The sequence below is a fragment of the Cherax quadricarinatus genome, chromosome 26 (genome assembly GCF_038502225.1).
Source record: "Cherax quadricarinatus isolate ZL_2023a chromosome 26, ASM3850222v1, whole genome shotgun sequence".
Classification (NCBI taxonomy): Eukaryota; Metazoa; Arthropoda; class Malacostraca; order Decapoda; family Parastacidae; genus Cherax; species Cherax quadricarinatus.
The window spans coordinates 21309248-21326568 of NC_091317.1; the positions used below are offsets into that span (position 1 = coordinate 21309248).

Sequence of the window (17321 nt, forward strand, 5' to 3'; positions counted from 1 at the left end):
ATTTAATCCCACCCCTCTCCCAAACACCCTAGCATTTACTTCTTTTACAACCCCATCTATAAATATATTAAACAACCATGGTGACATTACACATCCCTGTCTAAGACCTACTTTTACCGGGAAGTTGTCTCCCTCTTTTCTACACACCCTAACCTGAGCCTCGCTATCCTCATGAAAATTCTTTACAGCATTTAGTAACTTACCACCTATTCCATATACTTGCAACATCTGCCACATTGCTCCCCTATCCACTCTATCATATGCCTTTTCTAAATCCATAAATGCAATAAAAACTTCCCTACATAGCTATACAATATTTAATGGCCCAGAGCCATATTATTATCATCACATACCTTGTTCACTGAGTTTAAGCGCTTCTAACAATTACCTTTAGATGCCATCATAAATGAAGGGAGAAGTAATGAATAATTCATGCCGAGAATTGTAAACAAAAGCGGAGTGTTAAGGGGAGTGACTAGGCCAAACACAGATTCATACACGTTTTCTCTGGTGATGGACCAGAGAAAACATAATGTTTTCCCTCTGCCCGGCTGCCACACCTCCATAGCATATAAACATAGCATGTTTATATGCTATGTAACATGTTTTTTATATAATTCTGAAGAAAATATTATAGATGGATTAATGAAAATATCTATATTAATGTAAAATAAGACATTTAATGTGCCCAAAATTGATTATTATTATGTACTATTAGTATTACTATAGCATTAAGACTAGAGGGACTCACTAGTGATTTAATGTGCACCTACATGCCAGCATAGTGTGTAAGTATATTTAGGTACAGGCACATGTTAGTATTATTATCAGAGTACATTTAAAATATACAATAACTTTAAAATACTTGAAATTTTGGAAAGTTTCTAGACATAGTAGAGAGATGTGCCCACGGAGAATGTCAACAAACCTGGTCGGGCATGCCGTATTAGAAAGACAGGTTGCCATATAGCAAGCTTTGGTCATAATTTAAAATCATTGTATTAGTGGAACGCCGTAAAGCGGGGCCCTACTGTATATACAGTAGACCGTCATTTACACGATAGTTACGTTCCTGAAAATGGCATGTTAGGTAAAAAACCGTGTTAGATGAACTGAAGATCTTAGGGGAAAAATAGGGTTATGTTCCTGGGAGCTCCAAAAAAGCCAAACAACAACTTTTTTTTTTTTTTTTTTAAGACCTCCACATCTTACAAAAATAAAAGTGAATATGGAATTGTAGTTCATTGTTGTGATGTATTGTGTTTTTCTACTGGTTAAGACTAAAATATAACAGAAATAATAGTATTTCTTACCTTAAATTGTGGGTGCTGGTGTTTGTGGATCATTGTGAAGAAAGTGGAAAGTTATGCTGTGGCCCTACTGGGCTGAGGTGGATGGTAGAGGTTCTGGTACTGGAGTGTCTAACTTTAAGTCATTCAGTCAGTCAGCCAAGCCAGTAAGTCATTCAGTCAAACAAGTCATTCATTCAAGTCAGTAAGTCAGTAAGTCAAGTCAGTAAGTCATTCAGTCAGTCAAGTCATTCAGTCAAGTCAGTAAGTCATTTAGTCAAGTCAGTCAAGTCAGTAAGTCATTTAGTCAAGTCAGTAAGTCATTCAGTCAAGTCAGTAAGTCAGTCCATCAGTACATCAGTCAGCTAGTCACACAAATTCATGTTTACCTCTTTTTATGTGTACAAAGTAACACTTCATTACCAGTATCTCATGTCTAATATATTTCTTTCTTTCATTAATTCTAAGACTTAAATGCTTATACCTTTTCTTGCCACTTTCAGCAACTCTGGTATGCCTACTGGGTGTTATGATTGCTTGGCAGATACAATATATAATAACTAAAAGATCAAAACACAATTCACAAACACAGCTAGCTTGTAGCAGAGAAAGACTGGAATGGACACATATGAAATACGAATACTAGGATGGTGGGGTGGTGTCGGGGTGGCAAGGGATGGCGGGAAGTCCCCCTGCTTATCCACAACAAGGTGGCCGCTTGAAGAAAAAGTTTTTTTTTTTCCTTCCCGCAATCTGAACCGTGTTAAATTAATTTTGCGTGTTACAGTAAATTTTGCAGCAATTCTTCACTCGTGCTGTACCCGAATTGTGCCAAATAAACTCGTGCTAAATGACGATCTACTTATATATATATATATATATATATATATATATATATATATATATATATATATATATATATATATATATATATATATATATATATATCTTCTTTCTTTCAACACACCGGCTGTATCCCACCAAGGCGGGGTGGCCCAAAAGGAAAAACGAAAGTTTCTCCTTTTGCATTTAGTAATATATACAGGCGAAGAGGTTACTAGCCCCTTGCTCCTGGCATTTTAGTCGCCTCTTGCAACACGCATGGCTCACGGAGGAAGAATTCTGTTCCACTTCCCCATGGAGGTAAGAGGAAATAAACAAGAAGAACTAGAAAGAAAATAGAAGAAAACCCAAAGGGGTGTGTATATATATGCTTGTACATGTATGTGTAGTGTGACCTAAGTGTAAGTAGAAGTAGCAAGACGTACCTGAAATCTTGCATGTGTATGAGACAGAAAAAAAAAGACACCAGCAATCCTACCATCGTGTAAAACAGTTACAGGCTTCAGTTTTACATTCACTTGGCAGGACGGTAGTACCTCCCTGGGCGGTTGCTGTCTACCAACCTACTACCTGGATATATATACTGTATTCTTCTTCTTCTTTCAACGTACCAGCCGTATCCCACTGAGGTGGGGTGGCCCAAAAGAAAAAACTGAAGTTTCTCCTTTTAAATTTAGTAATATATACAGGAGAAGGGGTTACTAGCCCCTTGCTCCCGGCATTTTAGTCGCCTCTTACGACACGCATGGCTTACAGAGGAAGAATTCTGTTCCACTTCACCATGGAGATAAGAGGAAATAAACAAGAACAAGAATTAGAAAGAAAATAGAAGAAAACCCAGAGGGGTGTGTATATATATGCTTGTACATGTATGTGTAGTGTGACCTAAGTGTAAGTAGAAGTAGCAAGACTTACCTGTAATCTTGCATATTTATGAGACAGACAAAAGACACCAGCAATCCTACCATCATGTAAAACAATTACAGGCTTTCGTTTTACATTCACTTGGCAGGACGGTAGTACCTCCCTGGGCGGTTGCTGTCTACCAACCTACTACCTACAGGATATATATATATGTATGTATATATATGTGTATGTATATATATATGTATATATATATGTATGTATATATATTGAGGAATTGTTAAATGTTGATGAAGATAGGGAAGCTGTGATTTCGTGTATAAGGCAAGGAGGAATAACATCTTGCAGGAGTGAGGAAGAGCCAGTTGTGAGTGTGGAGGAAGTTCGTGAGGCAGTAGGTAAAATGAAAGGGGGTAAGGCAGCCAGGATTGATGGGATAAAGATAGAAATGTTAAAAGCAGGTGGGGATATAGTTTTGGAGTGGTTGGTGCAATTATTTAATAAATGTATGGAAGAGGGTAAGGTACCTAGGGATTGGCAGAGAGCATGCATAGTTCCTTTGTATAAAGGCAAAGGGGATAAAAGAGAGTGCAAAAATTATAGGGGGATAAGTCTGTTGAGTATACCTGGTAAAGTGTATGGTAGAGTTATTATTGAAAGAATTAAGAGTAAGACGGAGAATAGGATAGCAGATGAACAAGGAGGCTTTAGGAAAGGTAGGGGGTGTGTGGACCAGGTGTTTACAGTGAAACATATAAGTGAACAGTATTTAGATAAGGCTAAAGAGGTCTTTGTGGCATTTATGGATTTGGAAAAGGCGTATGACAGGGTGGATAGGGGGGCAATGTGGCAGATGTTGCAGGTGTATGGTGTAGGAGGTAGGTTACTGAAAGCAGTGAAGAGTTTTTACGAGGATAGTGAGGCTCAAGTTAGAGTATGTAGGAAAGAGGGAAATTTTTTCCCAGTAAAAGTAGGCCTTAGACAAGGATGTGTGATGTCACCGTGGTTGTTTAATATATTTATAGATGGGGTTGTAAGAGAAGTAAATGCGAGGGTCTTGGCAAGAGGCGTGGAGTTAAAAGATAAAGAATCACACACAAAGTGGGAGTTGTCACAGTTGCTCTTTGCTGATGACACTGTGCTCTTGGGAGATTCTGAAGAGAAGTTGCAGAGATTGGTGGATGAATTTGGTAGGGTGTGCAAAAGAAGAAAATTAAAGGTGAATACAGGAAAGAGTAAGGTTATGAGGATAACAAAAAGATTAGGTGATGAAAGATTGGATATCAGATTGGAGGGAGAGAGTATGGAGGAGGTGAATGTATTCAGATATTTGGGAGTGGACGTGTCAGCGGATGTTTCTATGAAAGATGAAGTGAATCATAGAATTGATGAGGGGAAAAGGGTGAGTGGTGCACTTAGGAGTCTGTGGAGACAAAGAACTTTGTCCTTGGATGCAAAGAGTGGAATGTATGAGAGTATAGTTTTACCAACGCTCTTATATGGGTGTGAAGCATGGGTGATGAATGTTGCAGCGAGGAGAAGGCTGGAGGCAGTGGAGATGTCATGTCTGAGGGCAATGTGTGGTGTGAATATAGTGCAGAGAATTCGTAGTTTGGAAGTTAGGAGGAGGTGCGGGATTACCAAAACTGTTGTCCAGAGGGCTGAGGAAGGGTTGTTGAGGTGGTTCGGACATGTAGAGAGAATGGAGCGAAACAGAATGACTTCAAGAGTGTATCAGTCTGTAGTGGAAGGAAGGTGGGGTAGGGGTTGGCCTAGGAAAGGTTGGAGGGAGGGGGTAAAGGAGGTTTTGTGTGCGAGAGGCTTGGACTTCCAGCAGGCATGCGTGAGCGTGTTTGATAGGAGCGAATGGAGACAAATGGTTTTTAATACTTGACGTGCTGTTGGAGTGTGAGCAAAGTAACATTTATGAAGGGGTTCAGGGAAACCGGCAGGCCGGACTTGAGTCCTGGAGATGGGAAGTACAGTGCCTGCACTCTGAAGGAGGGGTGTAAATGTTGCAGTTTAAAAACTGTAGTGTAAAGCACCCTTCTGGCAAGACAGTGATGGAGTGAATGATGGTGAAAGTTTTTCTTTTTCGGGCCACCCTGCCTTGGTGGGAATCGGCCAGTGTGATAATAAAAATAAAAAATATATATATGTATATATTCTTTCTTTCTTTCAACACATCAGCCGTATCCCACCGAGGCGGGGTGGCCCAAAAGGAAAAACAAAAGTTTCTCCTTTTACATTTAGTAATATATACAGGAGAAGGGGTTACTAGCCCCTTGCTCCCGGCATTTTAGTTGCCTCTTACAACACGCATGGCGTACGGAGGAAGAATTCTGTTCCACTTCCCCATGGAGATAAGAGGAAATAAACAAGAACAAGAACTAGAAAGAAAATAAAAGAAAACCCAGAGGGGTATGTATATATACGCTTGTACATGTATGTGTAGTGTGACCTAAGTGTAAGTAGAAGTAGCAAGATGTACCTGAAATCTTGCATGTTCATGAGACAGAAAAAAGGACACCAGCAATCCTACCATCATGTAAAACAGTCACAGGCTTTCGTTTTACACTCACTTGGCAGGACGGTAGTACCTCCCTGGGCGGTTGCTGTCTACCAACCTACTACCTAGGATATATATATATATATATATATATATATATATATATATATATATACAGTGGACCCCCGCATAACGATTACCTCCGAATGCGACCAATTATGTAAGTGTATTTATGTAAGTGCATTTGTACCTGTATGTTTGGGGGTCTGAAATGGACTAATCTACTTCACAATATTCCTTATGGGAACAAATTCGGTCAGTACTGGCACCTGAACATACTTCTGGAGTGAAAAAATATCGTTAACCGGGGGTCCACTGTACAGTGGTACCTCAGGATACGAACTTAATTCATTCCAGAAGGCTGTTCAAGTGCCAATACCAAACGAATTTGTTCCCATAAGGAATAATGTAAGTTAGATTAATCCGTTTCAGACCCCCAAAAGTACACTTACAAAAGCACTTACATCAATACATTTACATAATTTTTCGAGTTTTGAGCTGTTTGTATCCTGAGGTACCACTGTATATATAAATACAGGGTGGGCCAAAAGTAGGCATACACTTAGTAGGTATGTACTTAACTCCTGCACCTAAGCTTAATAACATTTCCAAAATGTAACTAAGGGATATGGAATATTGGTTTGGAATACTGGTTTGGAATAATGGTTTGGAATAATGGTTTGGAATAATGGTTTGGAATTATGGTTTGGCTAAATTAAATAAAAAACGTGAACAAATAGTGAAACAACTGTAAGCCTTCTTTAGACCCACCCTGTTGTACAAACTGAATCTATAGAATGTATATACAGGTATTTCACTTGAAGCTTTATAATACAAAAAACAAACATTTTATATGCATTGTTTATAACTGAATAAATTAAGACTGGGGAATTCATGTTATGATAACTCTTAAGTTAACACTTGCCACCCCAGAGTAGGCTTGTAACAACAAGAACAACACAGACCAACACAGGCCCTACATGCCACATTCCAATTTCCAAAAATAAAAAAATAAATAACTTGGCTCTAAGCAAAAAATGCCCGACAGCTGCTACAGTGTATTATTGCATTTATAAATCAGTGCGCTCCGAAGGAAGGAGTGGGGATATTACACGTTGGAGAGGGAATCTGAGCTGTAATGTTGGCATACCATTGGCAAGACAGTGATAAGGCAAGTGATGGTGAAAGTGTTTCTTCATTTTTGAGTCACCTGGGTGTATTAAAAACAAAAAATCAGTGCATCTAACTTTTGACTCAACTCTGAACTTAGGCATATTTATTTCTTAAGAAAAAACTTTAATATACTGTATGTGAACCTTTTGCTAGTTATGTCTTAATCCAGACAAGCACCAGGTAACCACACCTTTCCAATAATAGCTGTTCATGAGGTACATGTACCTGCCCTTCAAGAAGAGTGCTTTGATGCTGCTGGAAGACTCTGAGCAATTAGAGTTGCCCTTCCCTTCCTTGGATCAAGTCCTATTACCTTCCATTCTTTGGGGTTGCTGTGTAACCTCACCCTTATGGGTTAGTGCTTTCCTATCAATATATAATGGAGGCAATTACTTGATTACGGTATGTGGCTATGACCAGTCAAGTAGGAGTATTAAATTAGACAAGGCCATTTTTTAATGAAAATTAAATAAAATATAATTTACTCCTAAGGTTTTCATATTAGTAGCTTAAGACATTTCATGAGTGTGATCAAGTTCTAAATTACTTTTGCCTGCAGAATACATAATTTTTATTATTATCACATTTTTTTTATTATCACACTGGCCGATTCCCACCAAGGCAGGGTGGCCCGAAAAAGAAAAACTTTCACCATCATTCACTCCATCAGAAGGGTGCTTTACACTACAGTTTTTAAACTGCAACATTAACACCCCTCCTTCAGAGTGCAGCACTGTACTTCCCATCTCCAGGACTCAAGTCCTGCAAAAAAAAAAAAAAGCAGACAGTACGATCACAATTGATGTCATTTACATGATAATGTCCCTAATATACAGGCTCTGTAATGTTTTTTTTCCCCTGTTTCATCTCTCACTTCCAGCTGAAGGGCCTCTATGAAGTGATAGGTCCTTGTTCTCACCCATGGTTAGCTCTGAGAAACTTGCTTCATAGCACTCAGCAAAGATCTTCTTTTTTCTTTTAGCAAACCAGCCGTATCCCACCGAGCCAGGGTGACCCAAAAAGAATAACAAAAGTCTCTCTTTTTTTACTTTAGTAATGTACATACACAAGAGAAGGGGTCACTAGCCCCTTGCTCCCGGCATTTTAGTTGCCTCTTAGGACACACACAGCTTACGGAGGAAGAATTCTGTTCCACTTCCCCATGGAGATAAGAGGAAATAAGAAAAAGAACTAGTAAGAAAATAGAAGAAAACCCAGAGAGGTGTGTATATATATGCTTGTACATGCATGTGTAGTGTGACCTAAGTGTAAGCAGAAGTAACAAGACATACCTGAAATCTGGCATGTTTATAAAACAGAAAAAAGACACCAGCAATCCTACCGTCATGTAACAGTTACAGGCTTTCATTCTGTACTAACTTGGCAGGACGATGATAACTCCCTGGGCGGTTGCTGTCTACCAACCTACTACCTAGGTCTCAGCAAAGATATCAGTAGATAAATGTGTATGTATTTGATGAAGACTATTTTGAGGAACTGAGTGTCTCATGGCTCAGTTGGTAGCTACTTTAGCTTGCACACTGAGGTACTGTGGTTTGGCCCCCTAATAGTAAGTGTTTGCCTGGGTGCTAATCGACTGGTGTAGATTGCATCCTAATGGAGAAGATCAAAAGATGGTATAAACCTTGGTAATAAATACCAACAAGTTGGTTTAGAAAGACACGTAAGCAAACACTATAACATATTTATTAGAAAACGTTTCGGTCCTGGGACCTTGATCACTTCTAACATACAGAGGTAGAAAGACATTATATATATAGGCGGAGAGTGAGATGTGACGCACGTGACCTGAGGAATGTCATAAGAATATAAGAATGGAGGAACACTGTAGAAGGCCTACTGGCCCATGCGAGGCAGGTCCTTATCAAAACAACCTCTGCCTATGATGAGGACGGGTAGACGATGAAATCATGTGACTCCTGTGTTGTTGGGTTGGTGCTGCTTAAGTATCATGTATGCCAATGTTTTTGAAATTTTATAGTTTCCAGTGTTGCGTTCTATAGTGTCGGTGATGGTGATTAGTGAGGCTTCTAGGCACCGTCGGCGTCTGAGGTCTGGTTCGGTGAGAACGAGTTGTGCCTCGTTCCAGTTCATCAAATGCCCCGTGGAGTCTCTGTGGAGGACACAGGCGTACCTTACATCGTCTCTGTTAGAGGCATTTCGATGCTCATTCAGGCGGACTGCAAGATCTCTGCCTGTCTCTTCTACATATTTCTTGGGACAGAACCCACAGGGGATAGTGTAGACGCCTGCTGTAGAAGTTAGAGGTGTGGGGCTGCGTTTAGTAGTGAGGTCTTTGATAGAGGATGTGTTTATGGTGGAAACGTTGATGTTACTCATAGCAAGTGCCCGGCGAGTATTCGTGGCAACATCGCCACATGGGAGTACTATGAACTGTTTAGGGGGCTGTTCCATGGGCGGTTTGTTGAGGATAGCTTGTGCCTTGAGTCTGCAATCTCGGATGAAGAAAGATGGGAACTGAAGACGTGTAAAGGCTTGTGTTATGTAAGTGCATTCTTCTTCTAGAAAACAAGGGCTGGAGATGCGAAGAGCTCTCAAGAAGAAGCCAATGAGGACTCCTCTCTTAGTGCGGGTATCTTGGTGTGAATAAAAGTGTATAAGATCGTCCTTGTTGGTAGGTTTTCTATACACTTTGAAGAGAAGTTTGTCACTGTCGGGAGATCTGCACAGTAGAACGTCGAGGAAAGGAAGTTTGACATCATTTTCGAGTTCAAGTGTAAACTTTATTGATGGTTCAACTGCATTGATCTTGTTGAGAAGGGCCTGGATATTGAGACGTCTCGGATAGAAAACCAATATATCATCAACGTATCTTAGCCAGGTAACGGTGTTGGGAATGAGGGTGCTGAATTTCTCTGTCTCCAAGTTTTCCATGAAGAGGTTGGCAAGCACAGCACTGAGCGGGCTGCCCATTGCCATCCCAAAGCATTGTTTGTAACAGTTGTCCTGATACTTGAAGAAGTTGAAATTAACACACAGTTCCACTAGATTGATGAAATCTAGAAGAGGTAAAGGGAGGTCGTGGTTTTCAGTGAGCCTCTGTCTCAGAATGTTGATTGCAGTGTCAGTAGGAACGTTGGTAAAGAGGGCTGTGACATCGAAGGAAGCCATGCTTTTGTTTTTGACATTCAGGTTGGAAATTCGGGAGAGAAGGTCACCTGAGTGTTTGAGGTGGGCTTGACTGATAGTGCCCAGAAGCGCTGAAAGGTATTTGGCAAGGTGGCCGGCTAGTCTGTGTGGTGCACTCCCTATGCCCGAAGTGATAGGCCGTAGTGGGATGCCAGGTTTGTGTGTCTTAGGAAGGCCATACAGGCGTGCTGGTTTCGGTTGACCTGGTAAAAGTTTAAGTAGTTTTTTGCCTTGTTCTGATTTTCGTAAGATGCTACGAGCCTTTTGAAGGAAAGTCTGGGTACTTTGAAGTAGCACTGATTCCGATACAGGCTGGTATGTGTTGGCATTGTTGAGAAGATTTAAGACTTTATTGTTGTAGGAACTTGGCCAACAACGATGATATCGTCATTACAACCGCTGACAAAGGAGGTGGTGTTGTGTTACTCAACACTGTCGACTACAACAATAAAGTCTTAAATCTTCTCAACGATGCCAACACATACACTTTTATTCACACCAAGATACCCGCACTAAGAGAGGAGTCCTCATTGGCTTCTTCTTGAGAGCTCTTCGCATCTCCAGCCCTTGTTTTCTAGAAGAAGAATGCACTTACATAACACAAGCCTTTACACGTCTTCAGTTCCCATCTTTCTTCATCCGAGATTGCAGACTCAAGGCACAAGCTATCCTCAACAAACCGCCCATGGAACAGCCCCCTAAACAGTTCATAGTACTCCCATGTGGCGATGTTGCCACGAATACTCGCCGGGCACTTGCTATGAGTAACATCAACGTTTCCACCATAAACACATCCTCTATCAAAGACCTCACTACTAAACGCAGCCCCACACCTCTAACTTCTACAGCAGGCGTCTACACTATCCCCTGTGGGTTCTGTCCCAAGAAATATGTAGGCGAGACAGGCAGAGATCTTGCAGTCCGCCTGAATGAGCATCGAAATGCCTCTAACAGAGACGATGTAAGGTACGCCTGTGTCCTCCACAGAGACTCCACGGGGCATTTGATGAACTGGAACGAGGCACAACTCGTTCTCACCGAACCAGACCTCAGACGCCGATGGTGCCTAGAAGCCTCACTAATCACCGTCACCGACACTATAGAACGCAACACTGGAAACTATAAAATTTCAAAAACATTGGCATACATGATACTTAAGCAGCACCAACCCAACAACACAGGAGTCACATGATTTCATCGTCTACCCGTCCTCATCATAGGCAGAGGTTGTTTTGATAAGGACCTGCCTCGCATGGGCCAGTAGGCCTTCTACAGTGTTCCTCCATTCTTATGTTCTTATGATATTCCTCAGGTCACGTGCGTCACATCTCACTCTCCGCCTATATATATAATGTCTTTCTACCTCTGTATGTTAGAAGTGATCAAGGTCCCAGGATCGAAACGTTTTCTAATAAATATGTTATAGTGTTTGCTTACGTGTCTTTCTAAACCAAGATCAAAAGACCCCACTGGCAATAAGAAAGTCCTCAATGATATCCAGACTTATTGGGTTATCCTGGGTTACTAAACCTCTCGGTTAATGATCTGAACATCTTCATCTTCCTCTTCTTCCATTTCGTACTTTATTGTTAATAATCACATGCAAATCTCATTGTAGTTCCACGAGAACATCGATGTCTGCAGTGTGGGAAAATATGTGGATCAGAATCAGCTCTCAGTCGGCACCGTGGTACACACATGCGTTCCCTTGGACGGCACCAGTGTGAGACTTGCAAGCGTCAAGTGCGAACACGTGCCCATCTCATAGAGCACATGGCTCGCGTTCATAAAGTAAGGAAGTAAAGTTTGTTGTAAATTGCTTACTGATTTCTGTTTCTATATTGAAGTTGTGTTTGCATTCATACTACTATGTAGTATATCCTTGAGACTGTTCAGTATTTGTTAATTTTAGTTGCTTATTGAAAATATGAAATATTTTGGGATGAGAGCTTTGTTTTGGCAAGCTTAAGCTTTCATTGCATAACTAAGAATTCTTAGTTATTTGTACAACTCAAGTTTCTTAAGAGTATTCTTCCTAACAGTTGCAAAACTAGATTCCAATTTTTAACCTGGAAAATGATTTAATTCTCAGATTAATCATGAGTCAAAGAAGCTACAGTGTCCCATGTGTGATCGAAGATTTACTACCAAAACTCACCTTGAGTCGTAAGTTTACTCTCCTTTAATTTCTTTGAGTAGCATGTAAGGAAAATTCTTTAGTGTTAGCTTGATAAGTAAATAAATTTTACGTAATCAGTATATTGATTAACATTCATATGAGAGGATGGTGCTTTCCTGGGTGATTGCTCTCTCTCAGCCGGCTACCTATGTTTTACACTTATATGGCAGGATTGTACCACCTTCCTGGATTGTTGCTGCCAACTAACCATATTTCACACTTACATGACAGGATGGTAGCATCTCCCTGGATGATTGCTGCTAACCAGCCTGCTACTTGCAATTTATATAGTGAAATTATCACCAGTTTTCTCATAGGATATGAAAACACTGGAGGTGTTTTCCGTTAATGCAGAAAAAACTGATTCACTCCAATCTGTGAGGACTGCAAATGACCCTGTTTTATACCTGGTGTTATGCAAATGTCTGAGATAAATTGCCCCTTTCCCCTTCACCTTTGTCTTACGGCCCAGGTTGGTTTATGGCCTGTAATGTGTGGTAAGCCAACCATGTATAATCAAAAACTCCACTTCACTGGTCACCATGTGATTTAAGACCTTGGTCAGGAGAAAACCTCCACTGAGCTGGTCACCATGTGATTTAAGACCTTGGTCAGGAGAAAAGCACTACTGAGCTGGTCTCTATGTGATTTAAGAGCTTAGTCAGGAGAAAATCTCCACTGAACTGGTCTCCATGTGATTTAAGACCTTAACCAGGTGAAAAGCTGCACTGAGCTGGTCACCATGTGATTTAAGCCTTAGGAGAAATTTTCCCTGACAAGCAAAATAGCACTACCACCATTAGTGGTATGAACCTACAGTCATACCATGCTCTGTGTAGGTTCTCTATACTATAGGTGAATTTGCTTTTATCCAGTGCCAGTTTCTAGTAATTCCCAATATGCGATCAATGTGGTTTACAAAATGTAGAGATTACTACAGCTGCTGATGGACCTGGAACTCACTTATCACATAAAGAAAGTTTCTTTTGTGTACCTTTTATTAATGTGGTAGTTTTTTCTTGAGCATTACATTCTGAAATAGGGATTACTTGTAAAAAAGTTGACATTAATTTTTATGCAATCTAAGATTTCACATTTTTTTTTTTTCAACACGTCGGCCGCTTCCCACCAAGGTAGGGTGACCCAAAAAGAAAGAAAAAGCTTTTATCATTCAACACTTTCACCATCACTCATACATAATCACTGTCTTTGCAGAGCGCTCAGATACGACAGTTAAAACGTCCCTCCAAACTGCCAATATCCTGAACCTCTCCTTTAAAGTGCAGGCATTGTACTTCCCATTTCAAGGACTCAAGCCTGGCTAACCAGTTTCCCTGAATCCCTTCACAAAATATTACCCTGCTCGCGCTCCAACAGCTCATCAGGTTCTAAAAACCACTCGTCTCCACTTTCATCTCTCACTTTATGATTGTAAATTATATAAGCAGGATGTCATGTGTTTGAACCCAGTTGGCTTTATATGTATTTGACATAAAATAAAATAAAATGATGCAGAAATTTAATGAGAATATTGCATGAAAATTGTTAAAAAATCAGAACATCTGCAGTAAAGTGGTGACATGAGCATAAGACAATTATTATAATATATTATAAGAATAATAGGGGTTTCACAAGGGAGTACATCTTTTTATAAAATGTTTAATTAACATCTGAATAAAAAGGATTTCATAAATACTGTGTAGGTCTTGACTTTGAGCCTACTACTGAGAAATATGGGGAAAATGCAAAAAAATTAAAGTTTTTTTTATATATATTTCTTGAGTTAACACATATTTTATTTTTATTCTGAGCATAATTGTCTTCCTAAAAGGCACCTGATCATCCACGGTGAGCGGGAACCTCAGTGGTCATGCAACAGGTGTGGCCGCAGTTATGTTCGTCCTAGCAGTCTGCAACGGCACATGGCTACTCATGACCAGAAATATGTGTGCAGCACTTGTGATGAATCCTTTGTGGCTGCTCGTCACTTGGCCATCCACGCCAGAAAACATGACCCCACACACAAGACTAGGTGATGCGTAGAAAAGATATTGATGTTTCTGAGTTATATACAGTACAGGCAAACCTCACTAATATGGTGGATTAGGTTCCAGACTGCCACCGTAAAGCAAATATTGCCTTAAAACAAATAAGTTTTTTTTTACTTGCCAGTGCATATAAAGCCTAAAAACATGTTTATCTTTAATTAAGTGTGCAGTAGTACTACGCCTAAAAAAAGATGGAAAAATAAATAATTTTTTTTGAAAATTGCCAAAAACCACCTTAACCCTTTCAGGGTCCGTCCCGTAGATCTACGGCTGGTCGGTGAGTGTCCAAACCGTAGATCTACGCCAAAATTCTAGCGCCGTCAAATTTAGCGCGAAAGCGCTCATAGGCCTACATATGAGAGAATGGGTCTGCGCGGTGGGTGTGCGCCATAAACAAAAAATCTAGGCGCCTGCATAGCATTGTGGGAACGCCGGCTCAGTCACCCTTGTTCACCATGTCTCGTCGCAAGTCAGCTCTCACTCCCCGGAAAATTGGGACTCTCCTCTTCCTGTCTGATAGTTCTGACACTGATGGAAGTGGAAATGAAGACGAATTCTACGGCTTTGATGAGTTAGTGACCGAAAATAATGACCAGGATATCGATAATAGTGCAGAAAACCCCGACGATCCTCGACCTTCTACCTCTGGTGTGGGCACTCGTGACTCACGGTCGGTTGTTCCTAAACGTAAGAGAAAACTAATATTTTCCCGTGGTCTGGCCTCTGACTTCAGTAATGACGATGATTCTGACGTGGATTGTGATTTTATTGCGCTCGACGATCATTCGAGTAGTGATAGTGAGGAAACATATTCACCAGTGAAGCGTCGGTATGTGCGCCGCCGCATGCGCTCGGGTAGTGTACCCTATGCTATGCCCAGGGGACGGAGTACATCCCGTAGTACATCCCGGAGTACATCCCGTGGCCCTACACCCGTTTTAGGTAGTGATAGTGAGGATGATGTGGCTACACTTGGCATGGATGGGCCACAGACATCAGTGGATGGTGTTAGTGGGGCTGGTGGTGGTAGTGGCACCGCCATGCGTGACTCGCTGTGCCACGCGGGAACCCACGCTGCTGACTCGTCAGTTCAAGGACAAAGCGGAGCGTCACCCACCAGCCCGCCACAACCACCCGTACAACCAGCCTATGATGTCCAGTATCCACCAGCAAACCGTATCTGGGATTGGCAGCAAAATCCCAATTTTGTTCCCAGCCCTCACCACTTTGATGACTCGCAAAGTGGAATTCTACCTACCTGTCCCCTTGGAACCACGGCCAATGAACTGGAATTCTTTGAATTATTCTTTGACCAGCCATTGATGGAAACTATTGTCAGGGAAAGTAATAAGTATTTTCAGTACACCATGGCAAATACGATCTTATCACCACAGTCAAGACTACACACGTGGAAAGAGACGACTGTTGCAGAAATGTATTTGCTTTTTGCAACAATAATGCTTATGCCTCACGTCTATAAGCATAATATAAAAGCATACTGGTCCACAGATCGGCTAATTTGTACCCCATCCTTCAGTGAAATAATACCAGTGAACAGGTTTATCTTACTCTTACGTATGTTGCACTTCTCTGACAAAACCAGGCCTGACAGAAGTGACAGGTTATACAAGATTAGAAATGTTTTCATGTATCTCAAACAAAAGTTCAGGATATACTTTTATCCATTCAAGAATCTTGTAATTGACGAGTCTTTGATTTTGTTCAAAGGTAGACTGTCATTCAAGCAGTATATACCGAGCAAGAGGAACCGCTTTGGTATAAAATTGTTTGTACTCTGTGATTGTGACAGTGGCCTGGTGTTGGATATTGTTGTATACACGGGTAGTAAAACATTGAAAGATACCAAGATGTTATTGGGTATATCAGGTGACGTAGTGAGAAACATGATGGCACCTTATCTTGGTAAGGGCCATACATTATATACCGATAACTGGTACACAAGCCCATTACTCAGTGATTTCATGCGAGTGAACAAGACAGATGTGTGTGGCACAGTGCGTTCTAATCGTAAACATATGCCCAGGCTCAACGCAGGTGTTCGTGGTGATGACGTGCAGGTGTTTACTGCCAATGACATCATGGCATTACGGTGGCATGACAAACGAGATGTCACATTGTTGACAACCATTCACCGTAATGAAATGCAAGACAGTGGCAAAGTTGATCGAGTGACTAATGAACGTATTCGAAAACCAGTGACAGTGATTGATTATACACAAAACATGCGCTTGGTTGACAAGTGTGACATGCAGATTGGTTTTGTTGACTGTGTTCGTAAGAGTTACAAGTGGTACATGAAACTTTTCTTCCATCTCATGGATATTTCAATGCTGAATGCATATAATATGTACCAAATAAAGACTGGTAACAGACCACCGTATGGTGAATTTTGTTTGTCTGTTGTCAGACAACTCATAATGAAGTACCAGGTAACAACACCTGCAATACAACATGGTCCTCGAATTCATCACAATATACCCAAGCGTTTGAGAAGAGAAGGTGATCATTTCATAATACAGCTTCCTTCAACTCAAAAGAAATTTGCTCAGAAGAGATGCATTGTCTGTGCACAAACAAAACGACGGCAACAAAGACGCAAAGACACTCGGTTTATGTGTGAGGAATGTAAGGTGCCTCTGTGCATGGTGCCTTGTTTCAAGGAGTTCCACAAGCTCCAGCAGTTCTAAAACCATGTCCAGTGATTGTAAATATGTAAATATATGATAGAACATTAGTATTATACAATATTTGTGCATGTTTATTGTAATAAACAACAGTGGTAAACAATAATATGATAATAACTTTAGTGCGGTTATTGTGTTCAATACAGTGAGTTTATATATATAAATTATATACAGTATTGGTCTCTCAGGCCCCAAATGTTAGTAGGAATAGAAAAAAATTGGAAAAGAAAAGAAAAAACAACTAAAACAACAAAATAATATAATACGCGTATGTGGAATTCGTCGATGTTGCCGCCACCACATCATTTTCTACAAACTTCTTGGCACTGTATCTCGGTAAGTACTGATCAGATTCTAATTTTTTTTGTTTTATTACCTTCACAAAAATATGCTCTTTAATTCTGTAAGAAAAAATAATTTTTTTTTTTTTCAAAATTTCTTGGACACTGGTGCGTGACTTCAGATTTTGGCCTTGGACCC

At 40.6% G+C, this 17321-nt stretch overlaps 1 protein-coding gene across 2 annotated transcripts in view; it reads left to right on the forward strand.

Annotated features, from left to right (window-relative positions):
* LOC128691710 (zinc finger protein 91) overlaps positions 1–17321 on the forward strand; it is a 97530-nt gene that overhangs the window by 18974 nt on the left and 61235 nt on the right. For both annotated transcript variants that reach the window (XM_070088869.1, XM_070088870.1), the window contains exons 5-7: positions 11528–11700; positions 12002–12075; positions 13920–14120. In XM_070088869.1, the coding sequence (XP_069944970.1) occupies positions 11528–11700; positions 12002–12075; positions 13920–14120 (448 nt within the window). The remainder of the gene's footprint in view (positions 1–11527; positions 11701–12001; positions 12076–13919; positions 14121–17321) is intronic.